The sequence below is a fragment of the Pavona decussata genome, unplaced genomic scaffold, assembly GCF_977016875.1.
Source record: "Pavona decussata unplaced genomic scaffold, jaPavDecu1.1 SCAFFOLD_6, whole genome shotgun sequence".
In the NCBI taxonomy this organism is placed as follows: domain Eukaryota; kingdom Metazoa; phylum Cnidaria; class Anthozoa; order Scleractinia; family Agariciidae; genus Pavona; species Pavona decussata.
In genome coordinates, this window is record NW_028145430.1 from 1,957,587 (window position 1) to 1,975,402 (window position 17,816).

The 17,816-nt window shown below is 37.9% G+C and overlaps 1 protein-coding gene across 3 annotated transcripts in view; it reads right to left on the minus strand.

Annotated features, from left to right (window-relative positions):
* LOC146489125 (uncharacterized) overlaps nt 1–17,816 on the minus strand; it is a 119,347-nt gene that overhangs the window by 4,036 nt on the left and 97,495 nt on the right. For 2 of the 3 annotated variants that reach the window (XM_085105810.1, XM_085105801.1), the window contains exons 39-51: nt 16,678–16,968; nt 11,936–12,092; nt 9,879–10,054; nt 9,199–9,246; nt 8,611–8,767; nt 7,786–7,967; nt 7,056–7,190; nt 5,992–6,227; nt 4,751–4,985; nt 2,804–2,905; nt 1,942–2,070; nt 1,588–1,691; nt 240–340 (exon numbers count right to left, since the gene is read on the minus strand). In XM_085105810.1, coding sequence (XP_084961936.1) covers nt 240–340; nt 1,588–1,691; nt 1,942–2,070; nt 2,804–2,905; nt 4,751–4,985; nt 5,992–6,227; nt 7,056–7,190; nt 7,786–7,967; nt 8,611–8,767; nt 9,199–9,246; nt 9,879–10,054; nt 11,936–12,092; nt 16,678–16,968 — 2,053 coding nt within the window. The remainder of the gene's footprint in view (nt 1–239; nt 341–1,587; nt 1,692–1,941; nt 2,071–2,803; nt 2,906–4,750; nt 4,986–5,991; nt 6,228–7,055; nt 7,191–7,785; nt 7,968–8,610; nt 8,768–9,198; nt 9,247–9,878; nt 10,055–11,935; nt 12,093–16,677; nt 16,969–17,816) is intronic. The other variant, XM_085105818.1, reaches the window with a different exon arrangement.

Genomic DNA, 17,816 nt, shown 5'->3' on the forward strand with positions numbered 1-17,816 from the left:
ACTTACTTCCAATCAGGATTTTTCAATAAAACCTATATTTATAAACTAGCAGACATTTCGCACTAAATGATAGGTTGTGTGTCAAAAATACAATTTCATATCAACTTTTACAAACAATAAAATGGAAGGTAAAAACAATTAAAAATTAAAGATCTTCAAAGAAGTAAAAAAAAAATCAAATAAAATAAAATAAAAATAAAAAATAAATCAGCAAAAAAGAAAAAAAAGTTTTTTCCTACCTTAACGGCGGTGATTGACATTTGGACTCACTCTTAACACAGTATTCCGTAGCTGCTCTGGCTACTTTTTTTTTAAATTCGTCTTCCATTTTCTGGTCCCACTGATTTTAAAATAACAGAGAAAAAAAAGAAGAGATCGCATACAATGGGTTTAAAAATACTGCCATGGATTAGCTACATAGCTCATCAAAACTAAAAAAATCCTTGTAACAGATACAGTCTAAATAGCAACATTCATGGAACGAATACCGACATTAATCGAATTAAATCATATTATTATACTACGCAGATGATACTACTGGCAAAAATAATGAAAATAATTTTTTTGAAGCGTAAATTTTATTTTCCACTGAGGTTTTAATCGGGTACACTATAAATAACGGAAAGTTCATGTTCGAAGTTGAAGTTTAAAGAAACATAAACATCTTTAAAAATCCCAACTGGCAGCGAGAGCTCGAAGCGTACCAATTGGCTATTTACAAAGCGTGGCCGGGGACTACCATGAAACAAATCCAGTTAGCGGTCAGAAAGTGGAAAGTCCGCACCTCTGACCACTTAAAATCTCAAAATATCTCAAAATCCGAATTCATATGCATAAAAGAAGGCCGTGTTACTTTTCGGAATTTATAATTTATTCTGGCTATTGTTTTGGAGAGATGTTGAGGCTTTCAGAAGTGTTATAAATATGAATAAGATGATTAGCTTTTCTGTGCAAGATACAATTGTGGACATTAGCAATGAGAATTACGAGTTTTTTTTCCATTATTGTATTTTAGTTGGAAAATCAACTGTTAGCGCCGGAGAAATAATATGAAGCCTAGCACATAGTTACCAAAAGTTGAGCTACATAAAAGAAAGATGTTCAGCTTAATTATTCTTTGCTCAAAAGAATTGAAAATTAGAGCCTCTGACTTAACCATAGAATCAAAAAATATATTCCGCAGGTCTGGTGTTTCTGATGCCCGAATACTTAGTCATTTTTCTTTTTTCTAATCTAGCTATAAAATATGAATAAAGCCTAACTATTATTAATTTTGTTGCATATTACAGTTATATGATAAATAAAGATGCAGTTAAAACTTGCCCGAATGAAGCGATTGTGACTTTAAAAAGCACCGAAGAAAACAAACAAAGAAAGAATGCGTTATCTCAGGTCTGGCTTAGCCAGTTAGACGATAACAACTCCCAAAGTTCTACTTAATTAAAGCAAAGAATCTTGTTTTATTTTTTTGTAATTGGATGCCACTGGTAACAAATTAGAATCGAACACGCAAAAGATGTTAAAAATGCTACACAAGAAAGGAAGGAAGGAAGAAAGAAAACAAAAACGCAATTTACAGACAAATACCTTGTTTATGTTCAGGCCTCTAACTCTCAACATCACGGACTCCTTTTTCTCCTCGACTGAAGGCATTCGAGTGGTGGGGGTGTATGTACTTGGTTCAGACGTACCTGATTTTGAATAATAATTGCATTAAATATAAATTTAATAAAAATTGGATTGAAAAAAAAAAAGAAAATTTATGTTCTTAATTAAATTAATTATCCTTTGAAAACCAAAACAGGACAAAAATGCATACCTTAAAAACAATAATTAATTTAAACAATTCCCCATTAAAACGTAGCTATAGACTATGGAAAAATCTAAACAGACGTGACGTGTAATAAACATTTTACAAGATAGTAATGAAATTCCATTTACCTTCACAGAAGCCACAGGTCTTTGGACAGTGTGCCATGGACCATTCGAAATTATTTGCACAGAAGCTATGCGCGAGCTGAGGTGGACATACAATTGTGTCCGCACATTGGACTGGGGGTACAGTGGGAACTAAAATAATAATAACAGTTCTTACAAACGTAATATATGCGTAAGGTTTTCCAATGAAGCCCATTCAGAACTGATAAATGCAACAACGCAATGTGTATGCTACAGAGAAATCACACTACTGTAGCTTTTTCCTGTCTTGTATGTAATATGATCCATTAAAGCATAATAAGCAAACGATGAACAACAACGTTAAGACAAGAACCAAAACAAATGTCCTCTCCGTTTTTTATACTTTCGCTTAGAGCAGAAAATGATTGCATAACAAGGGCATTCGAGACGGAGTATCATTGAATTACTTGAAAAATGTTTTTTTTATTCTGAAAGGAACACTGTGTCCAGACATTATGCTCTTATAAGATAAACTCCTATTGTTATAAACTATAAACTATAAACTATAAACTATAAACTATAAACTATAAACTATAAACTATAAACTATAAACTATAAACTATAAACTATAAACTATAAACTATAAACTATAAACTATAAACTATTAACTATAAACTATAAACTATAAACTATAAACTATAAACTATAAACTATTGTTATCATTTTCTACCCGTGATTTCCAAATTGAGGCTACTGCCAGACTCAGATAAAACTATAACAATATAATACAAATATAATACTACAACTGAAAAAGCTGTCTAAAGACAACTTCGGGTAATGACACTTCGATTTAGGGAGTCACATGTATATATTGTAATGATATTCATTATTATCAGTCTGTTACCTTCACAGAAGCCACATGTTTTGGGGCAGAACTCTCTTGTGAAGTTGACAAAATCCATACAGAAATTCCCACTTACGGTACAATTGATTTTATCTGAGCAACCTGGGAAAGAAAATAAGAAAAATAAAAATGATTCGAACGACTACACAGACACAATGACGGACGGACGTTGAGGATGGATGGGTAGATAGATAGATGAAACGTTTCAGCTACAAACACTATAGCCGTTATTAGTATAAATCTACCAGCGTTCTATTACGAATGCTGTTTTCTTATTGGCTATGCTACTCACTATCTATTCTCATGTAAATAGTGAGCAGAGTGAATAGCCTAACAGTGTACGACGGTGTGACCTATTTATATCATTGTTCAATAAAAAAGTGAGCCCATCTTGTTGTCAAGTTTTGAACAACCAGTTGATTTATAAAACAATTAGATTATTCGATTATTCAATTTCAATGCGTGATAGTTGATTCGGGTATCGCCCTCATCAACTATCACGCGATTTCAGTAACAAATCGAATGTGGTTTGGCGTTGTCTGTACTCTTATCGACAACGATATTCGTCATTACAGTGGTCAAAATTTGTTGTGGCCGAGTGACAACAAATTTTGACCACTGTGATGACGAATATCGTTGTCGATAAGAGTGCAGACAACACTAAACCACATTCGATTTGTTTTTTACCACAATATCAACGTCAAAGAAAATTTTTACAATAACTGTCAAAATTTCCGCGCGCTGATTGACGCGAGCAGCATTGTCTAGACTCTTATCGACAACGGAAACTGAGCCAATCAGATTGCGAGATAAGAAACAGTTGTGGTAAAAAGAAATATCGAGCTCATAATCTAGTTGTTAAATAGCAACAGTCTGCTTGAATTGACATATGTAGTCTTCAATTAACACACAATAAAATTAATATGCTTCGGATACAGTGTAATGCCTTTAGGGAGTTCTTGTTACCTGTAAGAACAGCTCGTTTTTGCTTATCCTGCGAACAAGCGGAAGGCGCCGAGAGAAGGTGTCTCAGCGCGTCTGGGAAGCCTGTTCGCAGGTTTTTTTTTTTGCTTTGTATCAGTTTTCAATCCCCAGATATTCGTCCAACGCAAACTTGTCCAGAGTTCTTGCTTGATTTAGTCTTCAAACAACACCTTTTGGGGTTTTAGGTAACATTGATGTTGAATTGGCTATTATTATTATTATTTTCTGTTTCTTGGATTTATGGTAAGGTAATTAAAACTATGGGGACTATAGAATGAATGGCTCGGTATATAAAAACTATACATTATCAGTTTCTTCTATCGAACACTTCTATTGTCTCATATATTGCTACTGAAGGATAGTTAATCTTTTTTTTTCTTTTTACAACAATATCCAACTAGGCTGAAGTTAGAGTTTGAGGTTAAAGTTATTTGACATGAACTCTTCGAGGTCTCACGTGATCAAAAAAAGTGTGAGGCTGTACAAACCTTTCATAGTTGTTCATGGTTTTTATTTTTTTTTTTGTTTTATAAAAGAGGAAACGTGGATGAATTTGGAACTAGGGGAAAAATAAGATTGGAAGATGATCGAAAGTTTGAAAAAAGAAACCTGGCCAATAGATGAACCGGACTGTCATCAACATGTGTTCATGCGTGTTGGCTGACTGGTATTGTGTACAAAAATTGTACCCGCCTTCCCAACTTTTTTTTTTTAATTCACTTTTTTGTGTTTGTGTGATTTTTTTTTTTGATTTTTTTTTCCATTATGAAAGTTAAAAGTCATTCAGTACCTCAACAGTCTTTCTAACGAAACTCTAGATCTAAATTCATTTTACGGTAAAAGAACAAGAAAACACGGGATGATCGGACGCGGAGCTGATTCCAGTGCAGTCAAAAGTGTAAATGATATACAAGATGGAAACATTTTTCCTTGTATTTTTACCTTCAGAACTTGGTGACTAACCTGAGGGTAAAGTAGTAGCTGCTGGTGATGGCTTTTCAGACGGCGACGTCCAAGTAGGAAGACTGGGAGGTGGGCTTTGAGTCGATGAAGTCCAAGGAAGAACACTAGAGGGTGGCCTTTGAGACACTGTAGTCGGGAATGCTGTTGAACCCAAGCAGCTGCCATTTGTGATCGATACATCATCGATAGCTATATCACTAGTAAAAGAAGATCCTGCTACTCCTTCAAATGTTACCTGCGGAAAAAAAGATTTTATTATACCTACATAGCTGGGGTATTTGGCGTGGATTCGTGTTCATTATTATCAGTAGCGAATAATGTTGTGTTGCAGTGACTTTATATCGATAAACCTCCTCCTTATTAGCATGCGGTGTTTCATCAGCTGATAAAACACTTCATTAGTTTGGGTTGTTTTTCTCGTATGCTAATTTCTAATTTCTATTGACACACGCTTTTCCGGGAACTTGTTTGAAGCCGTTCAAAAAACTCGCAGCATGTGTTTTATCGGGTCTAAAATCACTCTGCTGCACCTCGTGGTTTCAAACCCGATGGAACACACCTGCTCGTTTTTCAAACATTACATAAAATGCTGTTGAACATAACTGATTATGTTAAGACAAAAACAGAGGAAGAGGTGCGTCAGAAACGACTTGCACATGAGTAAGACGAGAGGATGAATTTTAAGATTTGATAATTAAGACACTATACAAGAATACCTACTCACCGATTTTCTTCAAATCAGTGGTAAACTCTATTGTCAAGCAATCGATGACCGATTGATTGGATAATAACTTTTAAGGCTTTATGATTTCACCCATTTTTAGAGCTTCAGTACGTGTATATTATTTTTCTTAGTGAACATTAGGATTTAGGGGTTTCATTAGAAGTTAGTGATTAATTGTTACGGTTTAGTCTTCGCGCGGTTGGCTACGGTTTGCCGCCTAACCATCGTTTGCTTGGGTTCTGGGCATCCAGAAGTTTACACTGCCTTGAATAATAATAATAATAATAATAATAATAATAATAATAATAATAATAATAATTAATGGACACTGAAGTAGGACAGGTTTCATCAGCCTACTACGGGACTTGGACGACCCCGCCCACTAGAGTCTGGGGTGACACCTTTGGCAAGCGTTCGTTACCCCGAAGCCACCCCCGTCAGGGTTACGACAAAGTATAATATGACACGGCAAATAGAAATAATAGATTTTCATGGCTTCAAAGCCAAAGAAACTCACAGTATATTTTAAACGTATTGTCCTTGTGGCTCTTCTCCAGTAATTGCCCTGATCTCCTGATGCACTAAAAACTGCCGTATTTCCACTTAAGACAATCAGAGATCCCATTGCTTCTCCATACATATGATAATAGAACGTTAAACAGGCCAATTCGCCATATCCTGGCACAGAAAGTACAAGCTTTGCGTTATCACCTTTTCCTCTGGGAGATGACGTCTCTATGTACATATAGTACCCTAAAACCAAGCAAAGATAAAGAATTATTTTTTCATTCATATAGAGCGCTATTGACTATTTTATAAGGAAAAAAAAATGTAGGACCAGTTATTTAGACAACCCTAAGTTAAACCTGGATTGAGACTAAATAGAGGCTTCAGTAGACGAGGAAAAACTTAGCCCCGATGGCTTAGCAAGTCGTGGTATTGTTTTGACTTTATCCTACGTCACGTTTAGTATTTTTTTCATTTCTTCATGCATTTAACGTTGTTTGCAAATAACGCTGGTTTCAAAAGAGCGAATTTTCTTTGACTGTCAGTTTTTTATCATTCACTCAGACTCCTTTCGGACATTCTTCCCAAGCCGACCAAAAGCTTATATTGAGGGTGGTCATAGCCAGGCTTTTAGGTACTCAGTGGTTTCTTTATTAGTCCCTAATTGGAGACTAGATCGCCATTTCCATGTGGTTTTCCAAGCCATGAGATTTCAAAGTACTGTAAAGATGGTGGGAAAGAATGAAAATTCGAACATATGGGCACCTTTTATACCACACTTATCACTGATTTCTTCAAAAAGCGAAAGCGCCTCCGAAAATTTCCGTGGCGAAATTCCTCGAGAGGAGCTACCACGTCCATTAATTGACGAACATTTCGTTCATGTTGTAGTTTCCCATTGTCGCAACTGAGTGTCTTTACCTCACTATCTCCCTCGCCTTAATAGTCTTCGACGGGAATTTAACCCACAAACTTGTGTTCAGAGACTCGCGTTCGATAATTTCTTAGATGCTGATGGCAGGCGCATTTTCGTGACAGGAATGGAATGGTATCCTGTTAATGAAAAATAATCACCTAATCCGCTTGTGTGATCTGAAGAGGGACCAGTACCAGAAGATGGAGTTGAGCCAGAATGCCGTGTCCAGTCAAAGACATCTGAGTAAGACTGACGCCAGCCAGGACACAATCCAGAATCAAAGTTGCATGATGCTAAATGGAGAAAGAGGGGTGGCATTGTCATTGTCATTTACTTCCTACGATTTCTGCTAGAGGATATAGGGATATGTACCGTGAGTCACGTTGAGCACGAGAGGTCTCTCTCCTCTTTCGGCCATGGAAATTCGACGGGCTGGGCACAAGTTCGCTCTTTTTGTTACTCGGCGTAGAATCTAAATACCTTTGAATGATTGGCCTCGGGATATCGTCGTCAAGAGAGAATGATAGGGCTATTTTTAAAAATTCAATGCATTGTATGCGGTTGGCTGTCTAATTGCTTACAAATTCAACTGACGTTTTTATTGTATTAGCTATGAATATCTCTGTTAAACGTTTGAATATGTTCCGCGAGCTTTTGATGTTTGATTGGATAGGCTTGCTCGGGAGGGTACGGAAGTTCAAATCATTAGAAATGTGCTGCTTAGTACACGCGTGTAATCCTTAAACAAAACCCTAATTGGCTTTCGACTTACGGCTCTAACTGTAGACTTAAAGCAGATATTTACTTTGGAAATAGCTTTCAATACCTGAGATCAATATTTCTTTTTTGTTTTTAATAACAACAACAACAAAAGGAGTGCCAGCTTACTGTTATCGCTACGAGAAGAAAAAGAGAGAAATAGTTCGTATCCCCTATATTGAACACTCCCATCTGAACGAAAAGATATAACAGCTCGGCTCCCATATACATAATCGATTTTTCCAGTTTGCGAGCCACAGAATGTACCAATGGTATGGTTTCTGTCATTCATAATCCTCAAGTAGTCGAATCTGCAGAAGAAAAAAAAAAGAGGAAGAACATATTTTTTTCAAAGAGAGTAATCGTTAAATTCTTTCTTCTTGTGCCAATAGAATAAGCGAGGCAGATACTCATTGTTGAGAGTGGTTTTGGCTCTTGGATTAATGGTGTATTTGTTGCACCCACGATGCAAGTTTGCTAAGTAGCGCTGATCACAGCAAGTATACATGTCACTATAATGACTATAAAATCGCATGATTACCTTGGCATTTCTTAATTTGAGCAGACAATGTGCACATGTAACAAAAAGCTTTGAGTGTACTAAGACGAAACAATGCTCTTGTCGAGAACAGGGCTCGAACAACCCACTAAGAAACCAAGATGTAATACGCACATCATATCAATAATGTATGGCTATGGCTACTAGCAACGACTTGACCATGGTACACCGATGTAATCCTGTGCAATTTGGTAGAACAGAAGTACCTTTCGTTAAACAGGGATGTTTTATTGAGTAAACGTTAGCTAAACTGCATTCATTTACAGTTCTTTTAATCATTTAATCAGCTGACTATACAATGATGTAACTGACCATGCTCCTCTCACCCAACGAAGAAAAATTAGCCCTCCCAAACATAATCGAACTGGGGTAACTCAGCTGATATTTGTACTTACGCACAAGACGAATCGCTCTCCAAACGAAAATAGTTAAAGTAAATCTTCAGCTGCTTGTCGTAAGGAATAGAAACCCGGTAAACACAGTACATGGAGCTTGGGTAATCACTTGGATATCTAGGGCTTCTCAATACGTTGTTTATCACAGAACCACAACCTGTTAAAAGCACAAGGCATTTTTACCACTGATCATGATGCACATCAGCGAAAGACCATATAATAAAGAGTGTTTGACGCATAAAAACAAATATCCAATCACGTGATCTAGCCAGCACCTTAGTACCGTGTCTTGGTATCATAATATCTTTCTTTGCATTAAAAGGCGACATACAATTTCAGCATGCAAAGATGCTTACAACAGGTGCTTTCAATAAATTTGTTTCACCCGTGCTGAAAAAACAAACAAAAAAATGGCTACTGGAGGTAAAATGTGGACATATCCTGCGTTCGACCCAATTGCTGACGATTATTTAGTTTTATGACTGCAACGATCTTTGGTGATCAGTCAATCGGCATTTACGTTCCCGTTTATCCCACGTCATTGCATGTGCGGGCCTTAACAAAAGTAACTCAGTTAATCGCACTTACTGTTTGGTTGTGGACTTGTGTGTGGTATTTGAGTCGTGTTTGAAGGCACTGTAGAGGAAGGTAAAGAAAACATAATATTAAATGGAATTATATTAAAAAAGACTTCATTGATAAAGTTTTGCAGTGCGTAATAAAACTGGTCTGCTGAAGAAGAGACTATATTTTGTGTATTCTATGGACACGCGGTTGGAAGTCTAGATATTGTTTAAATCCTCTTGGAAAAATTCTGTGTTTCTTATTTCTGGAAATGAATAGCAACTATTAAGTCGTCATCTGATTTAACACAATGTGAAATGACCCTTATTTTTGTCAAAGGTATCAGCTTGCGCTCTTCATTGCCAGTCGCTGGCCATATTTTGCCTTTTATTTCTCTCCGGACGTTCAAGCTTGGGGTTCTTTAACATAGATATTTCAACAAACTGCTACACAATTTGGATCATAAAGTGTAGACAGCGCACGTGTTTAAGGGGAAGAGGGAAACAAACGCGAGGCAAATACTTTAATTCCTTAAACAAAATTTTAAATTACACTCTCGTGTCAATTAAAGAGTCAAATGCATTTAGTATTAAGGGTATTATTTCAAAATCATCTCTTAGATTAGGAATAATCGAGTACCACCTTGAGAGACAATGAACATGAAAAATATCACAGTTCAACAGAAACATCTGCCCTGTACTTACCGGAAGCGGTAACATAAGAGAAAGATAAGTCGTATCCACCATATTGAACACTTCCGTCTGAATGAAAATATATCATGGCATAGCTCCCAGTTACACGAACGGTTTCTCCAGTGCGCACACCGCAGTACGTACCAATGGTCTGGTATCTGTTATTAGTGATCCTCAAATAGTCGTATCTATGGAAAATAGTATATTTTTGTGATGATTTAGCTTTCCCTAGGCCTGCGCTAAATGATCTTAGATATTTCAAGGGATATTGACCTCAGATTTTTGCAGGATTTCGTGGTGTTATGTTCTAAATTTTGGCATTTGGGAGGGTGCCCTTTTACCAATTGGAGATCTGGAGGAGAGAGGCAATTAACAAATTTCATTGTCTAAAGACAAACAAAGGAACCTTTTTGGCAGAGAACAGGATATCAATTACCGACTTGACAAATGAAATGTGATGGGAATAACACCAGACTGACAAGGCTCTTTACTTACGCTGATACCTGAAAGGAATTTAGTTGAATGCTTGGACCTTTAAGTCATTTCAGTTCATGGCACAATTTTTCAAGCCTTGATAGTCCATGACATAATAAAAGTTGTTTAAGGAAATGTTAACTATTCGATTTTATTGTCATATTGAACTGTTTCATGAGGAAGCTATTAAATTTTTTATTTCTTTTGCACAAGAAAAGAAAAGAGTTCAAAGGGTCGATGACTCGTGAAGTCACAGTAGGCCATTTTTTGATAGTTTAGGAATACTGGATATATCTCAAATCACAAAATTACGATTGGGTGAACTTATTTACAAGCATGCAACATGATTTACTCCCTAGAATATTCTACTCCCAATTTCAAAATGCTGGAGATGTTAACCGGCGATATAATATACCGACGTTCGAGGTCGAACCAAAATCTTTTCTGTATAGACCAAGATCCAATTATGGAGCGTCATATTTGTTGCTGCTGATTTCAAGAACACCACATACCTCTAAGCATCAAGAATGCTGTATCTCGTCAGTGCTTTAGAATGAAATTTAAAGCCTTTTTGCTTACGTCTGGAGCCTGCAAACGACTCCCTGCTTAGATCGGCACAAGCCCAATTTCCTTCTTTTCCTTCTTCCTGTCTGATTCATTTAAATTTAAGGGGTGTTTACTTGTCGAAACTAGCACCGGTGCGAGTTTCATACCGGCATGACTTTGTGATTTCATATTGTGTTTACATGAAGATATTCCATGTTTACATGGAGGGACACTTCATGCCGCCGACTTGTGTTTAAGTAGACAAATTTGTGATTGTGGCGACATTTAACAAATCGACGGAAGTTTTCTTAACACCATAAAATGACGTCATAAAATGATCAAAACTCAGGTGGAGCGAGCCGCAGGCGAGTGGTTCCACTGCCAAGTTTTGAACATTTGATGGCGTCATTTTATGGTTTGTAAGAGTATGGATCATAGAAAACTGCCGTCGATTTGTTTTTTTGCAATAATATGGACAAAGTACAAGTGGAATTGGCTTACTTTTTCGTTGGGAAAGCGCGCGCGTTACAGCTGACGTCATTTTTATTGTCTGTACTCTCAGATAGACAATAGTTACGAGCCAATCAATGCGCGGGAACTTTGACAGTTATTGCAAAAAATGGATCAGATGTCAAAAACTACGTATGCTTTCGGGAGAGAGATTTCACGCCGGGACGAGAATTTGTACGGCCTTGACACGACATCGGAATACGTTTTCGTACCAGAATGGAAGTCTCGCTCCGGTACTGTAACCGGGATGAACTCGCAAAGGTGTGACTCGCTGCGTACCGGAATGATGTTACACCGTTCTCATGTAAACACCCCTAATTTTATTTTAATCCTACTCTCCATTTAGTAGTGTTCGCCGACTGAATAGATTGTAAGTAGACATTCAGTTTCTAGAATAGGTATATATGAGTTTTTGTTAAAACCCACTCGGGTTTTTATATTTTTGTAATATTTTTGAAACGTGGAAATACATAAAACCTGAAACCTCAAAAAAGCAAGTTAGCTTGGTCCATCAACAAACAAGCATGTTTTGCTCTTACCTACAAGATGAACTGCTCTCCAAATGGAAATGCCAAAAGTAAATGCTCAGCTGCTTGCCATAAGGAATAGAAACCCGATAACTACAGTTCATATTATTTGGATAACTCCTTGGATATCCAGGACTTCTTAGTCTGTTGTTTACAACTGAACCACAAACTGATGAAATAGAAAAAAAAATGTAACGAATTTTTGATCGTGAGCAATAGAATATTGAACTGGGAATACTCTTACCGGGTAAACTAGGACTTAGTAGTGTCAGTAGTTTTGCTTGATTAGTTCCGTCTCACAAATTAATTTATCAACTTGAACCTCACTCATATATATTGTACGATTTATCTTGCACGAAGGCTTCCTAGCACAAACTCGGATTTTTTTTCAAGAATACTATGATCTGGAGATGTTTAACATCAACTCTCTCATAATAGCGTATTTCATCTACTCCCGAGCTACCATTACCAACTACTTCTTGGCAGTTTTTAACATCTTTCCGAACTAATCAACAAATACAAAGCTACATATTAATATACGCTTCCAATTATAGGTCTCTACCCTACCGAATCAACATAAAGCGGTTAGCGGTTTTCAACCAGGGAACAAAGAACAGGAATTCGCTACCTAATGACCTTATGAATTTGGCTAATTTTACCATTTTCGAACGATCTCTCAAACAATATCTCATTGTTCAACGAGCTGAACACTAATGACGTCCACTATATCCATGTTTTAACTTTTATAATGAAATAAATAATAAATAGGAATTGCAGTGGAGTACACGTAGTGGCTCTACTCTTCTCTCCACTGTTTCCAGGTCGAATTGGAATTTGGAAATGTTGGTTTTTGTGAAGAGAGGAAAACCGGAGAACCCGGAGAAAATCCCCCGGAGCAGAGACGAGAACCAACAACAACAAACTCAACCCACATAGGGTTAATGGCCATCGCAGTTGTATACGCATCTTATGCAGCCTGCAAAATTTCATGCAGTCGGTAGAGCGCTGCACTGGTATCACAGATGTCATGGTTTGAAAAGCAAAATAGCCTGCGTAGCAGTCGTTTCCGTTTCCTTCAAGCCAAGCGGGGTAAGCGCGCGAGGGCATTGGGCAAAAAGGAGCAAAAAAAGTAGGAGCGGGGGGGAGGGGAGGGGGGGAGGAAAGGGAACGACTACCGCTGAGCCCAGACATTTTACCGAACGCCCCCAAATGGCTTTGCTCCCTTGGGGCCTACACTGTAAACGTCAATTGTCAAATGAGAACCAATCATTTTAACTTCTAGTAAATCTCAGCGAAAACAGAATCGCGGCAGACAACTTGTTTATTTCAAGTTGCAGTATTTTAGAAGATTTTCTCGAACTTTACGTCGCCTTAACAAAGCGTAGATAAAATTACCCAAGATAAATTTTACTTATGTTTTAGAATATCAACTCATTTGCTTACAGCTGGAATTACAGACAGAATGAGCTTGTCCCACATGGCTAAATACTACCTCGCGTTTCCAGGATAAAATTGTATTTCGCGTAGCGTGAAATACAAAGTCGTTCTAAATATTGAAAACTTCGTTTACAGATCGTGGTTAGAAATAAAATTTCCTGCAAAGTATTTACTTGAGGCCTCCTCAATCTATTTATGATTACAGAGTTTGAATAAAAATTTCTTTGTTCGCTTCAGACCAGCCAATTTTGCTTCCAGCTTGTCGTGTCTTTGAGACCGCCGACAGCCAGAACAAATTTTCTTAATTTTTTAAAGATTCCGGCGGGATTTCGAAAAACGAATGACACCATGTTTGTTGAGACGATAAAACCTACCAACCAAAGCGCAACGAAAACTATATTTTGAGCGTGACCGGGAATTTTGATTTTGCTTGATGTTAATATACATTCGCTCTTAAAGCAGTCCTTGGCTTCGGTTTCAACTGAATTAAACGAATATCCCTTCGAAAGTAGTTTAGTCGTTTCCAAAGCAAAGCAAACTCGAAATGGAAAGGACACTGGAGTGAGTTCTTTTCTGCCTCGGCCATATTTTCATATCTGATAAACGGTTAACGGGATGTCGTTTTGGTCTATACACCTTATTCCAAAATGGCGGCTGCCTCAGACGATCTGGGTCGAGTAGCACGAGAGCGAGGCATCGAGGGCCACGATTCTATGTTTGCATGTCTACATGTGGAAGTATAGTCCGAAAACTGCCTCAAAACTGCTGTGTCCCCGGGTGTAAGAAAAAAGTTTACGAAGAGGATGGCGTTAAAATATCTTTCCATAAGTTCTCTGAAGACAGAGGACTGTTCAGGAAATGGATAGTTGTGATCAAAAGAGATGTTCGCAAAGAGTTTAGAGTGATTGATCATACGAGGGTTTGCTCAAGCGCTTTAAATCGAGTGATTATCTCACATTACTTACAGGTCGTAAAAAAATGTTAAAACCGACAGAGAGTGCCGTCTATATTTTTTTGGAAGCAAGGCTCTCCGGTAAAGAGGAAGTCCCCGAAGAAGAGAAGTCCTGTAAAGCGAAAAATCGTGGCGAAGGGGTCGGAAACAAGTACCGCGAACGCGGCAATTGCAAATACATATTCCTCCGCCCTGGAAACAAAAATCAAAATCCTGATTCTGTATATAACGAACACAGCGATCATCTCTGATGAAAGAATTAGTCTTACCTTTTTACGAGCTGTGCCTTCGTTGACATTCCTTTGCAAGAGTCTCCGCGACATCTCAACAAGAATCTTAACTCAGAATATTTTCAGCCGCCATCCTCACCAGAGTCACAAAAATTGTACAACGCATCAAATATTCCGCCATCGGCATCGGCGGATCCAGTGTACAATTCTATAGACTTATCATTCTTAAACCGATTTAAAGACTAAGATTTCTTCTCAAAGTTGTCGTACCGTGTTGTGAAATTGACAAGTTGTTGTTTCATTTCATTCAGCTGAATTGCTAGAGCATTTGTTTTCTCCTTTTCTTCTTGAAGCTTGTTTTTCAGCTCCTCTATTTCTTTTTCCAGTTCAGACATACGTTCATCTTGCGTGCCTCTATCGTCGACTTCCAGCACATCGGACGTTTTGTCGATCTTTTCGTTTATAGCACCAGCTGTCACGCGTCCCAACGTTCGCGGTACTTGTTTCCGACCCCTTCGCCCCGATTTCTCGCTTTACAGGACTTCTTTTCTTCAGGGAATTCCTCTTTACCGGAGAGCCTTGCTTCCAAAAAAAATATAGTCGGTTTCATCCTTTTTTTACGGCCTGTAAGTAATGTGAGATAATCACTCGATTTAAAGCGTCTTAAGCAAACCCTCGTATGATCAGTCACTCTAAACTCTTTGCGAACATCTCTTCGGATGGCAACTATTCATTTCCTAACAGTTTTCTGTCTTCAGGGAACTTATGGAAGGATATTTTAACGCCATCCTCTTCGTAAACTTTTTTCTTACACCCGGGAACACAACAGTTTTGAGGCATATTTCTGACTATACTGCCAAATGAAAACATGTAAACATTGAATCGTAGCCCTCGATGCCTCGCTCTCGTGCTACTCGACCCAGATCGTCTGAGGCAGCCGCCATTTTGGAATAAGGTGTATGAGTTTGATTGACAGACGATTGATCAATGGTAATACATCATTGCCTCCCGTTCGATGACGAGCGGGCGTTCGGTAAAATGTCTGGGCTCAGCGGCAGGCGTTTCCTTTCCTTTCCCGCCCCTCCTCACCCCCCCCCCCCCCCCCCCTGCCCCCGCTCCTACTTTTTTGCCCAATGCCTTCGCGCGCTTACCCCGCTTGGCTTGAAGGAAACGGAAACGACTGCTACGCAGGCTAAAAGCAAAGGCAATCAATGGACCCATGACATTTGCAATACCGCTGCAGTGTTCTACTGCTTGGATGGAATTTTTTCAAGTTTTCTTTCCGTAACTGCATAAGTTGCGTACATAATTGCATGGTCATTCACTTTTTCACTTATACCTCCATCTTCCCGAAGTTCAAATGTATGAATTTCATATATTTCACTTTCGAAATTAATTTGCATTTAATTAGTCAAACAATTAATGTCCGTACTCGGTGATGCTATAGCTTTTTTTTTTTTTTTTGAGGGGGGGGGGGGGGGGGAATGTAGGTATGAATTAAAATCTAGAGCATAACAATATTTCATGTGAGATTTTAAGTCATATAGCAAATTTGGGCAACAAATAATCTTAAATTTTTACATTGTTTTTATAGAGCCGAAAGCAAGTGACATAGTTGTGCCTATTATGCAGCTGTACAGTTTCTTAACAAAGTAAGTGATTTTGTGAGAGCTTTTGGCATAAACTGTGCACTAAGTCATCGAATGTTCTATAAAATGCCGTCTTTATTGTGTCTGACGTGTGTCTAAGCTCGATTTGTGGCTGGTACTCGACCCTAACGTGTATTCTGCGCAACATGTATTAAGCAGTTACTTAGCCAATCCCCGAGGGTGACCGCTCAATACAGGTTCGACTGTATATTCTAATGAAATGATAATAGATTCCGTGTATATCATTTTACTGTTCATGCTCTTGCTAGTAGGAAACGGTTGGCCATTTAAACAAAGCTTGATAAAGGCATTGTTTTCCTTACTTTTACTCCAATACGAGAATCTGCTAAACGGTTAAAAAAAAAAAAAATGTTGAATAAATCTTTGTGTCTGCTATGCAAATAGAACAATTTATTTTTTCTCTTGCGAGCAGGAAACGGTAGGTCATGTACATAAAGCTTGATAGACAATCATTGTTTTCCTTACCGTTCTTTGTCCTGGTATCCACGTCTGGTGTTTTGTAGAGGTTTCCTAGCCCATCGATCCCAAAAACCTCCAATGTATAATTTGTTGAATGTTTAAGTCCAGTGATTTCCGTGGTTAATTGGTTACCACGCGCAACTCTATTGGCCAAAGCGCTGCCATTATTTCTGTTTAACAGGACGATGTAGTGAAGAACTTGGCGGTTTAAGATATTTGTCAGGTTTGTCCATTGAACAAACACGCTTGAAAAGGTTGTGTTATGAATCGTAACATTCCAGCCAGAAAGCAAAGGAGCTTGAAGAAAAAAAAAATACATACATGTAAAGTTGCTTACTTAACATGCGGAAGTAAAAAAAAATATATATATATTTATAACAAGCAAGAAACTACGACAAAAACAAAATCTGAAACACGAAATCTGAACCATTTTAAGTTGATTAATTCAGGAGACAAATGTTATCACTCAATAAGTCCACGGAGTTAATTTCATATTTCGAGTGCTTCGGACACTGACAGCTTAAGAGCGGCTTTCCACAAATATCGACCAAGTGGTGGCACAAGTCAAAAAATCGATTTCGTTCATATTTTGCTCATAGGTAGTCCCTAGTGAGAAACAAACTGAGCTGTAGTAAGTTTTTCAAAATACCGCCTCCTTTCGAGTAAATATGCGAAAAACGATTTTGTCTCAGTTGAGCTCAAAGTCCGCTTTCGGCCGGATGGTTTTTTCCTTAACTTTCGACGGCTCACGTATCAATCCGCAGACTGTTACTAACCTTCAAATGACATTTATTGCTTTATTAGGTCTTCCTCTTCTGCTTCACGGGAAAACATTTAAAACCTACGTTACATTTACGTCCGAAATAGGTTTAGAAGAACATGCTATAAATGCAAATTTTCAGCAACCACATTTTAGCACTAAAACATTGTCAATTTTACCTATGGGCGATAACTTAGATTTCCCTATAATGACTTTCTATGGCTTCACTGTATACCTATTTATCATAATATAAAAACAAAGCTCTGGGTAAATGAAAATAAATGACCCGCTAGGCTTCATATTTATCAGCATTTCAGCTTGAGATTTGGCGATCGAAGCGCAAAGAAGATGGCGTGACAGACTGTCACGGGTACATATAGTTTTT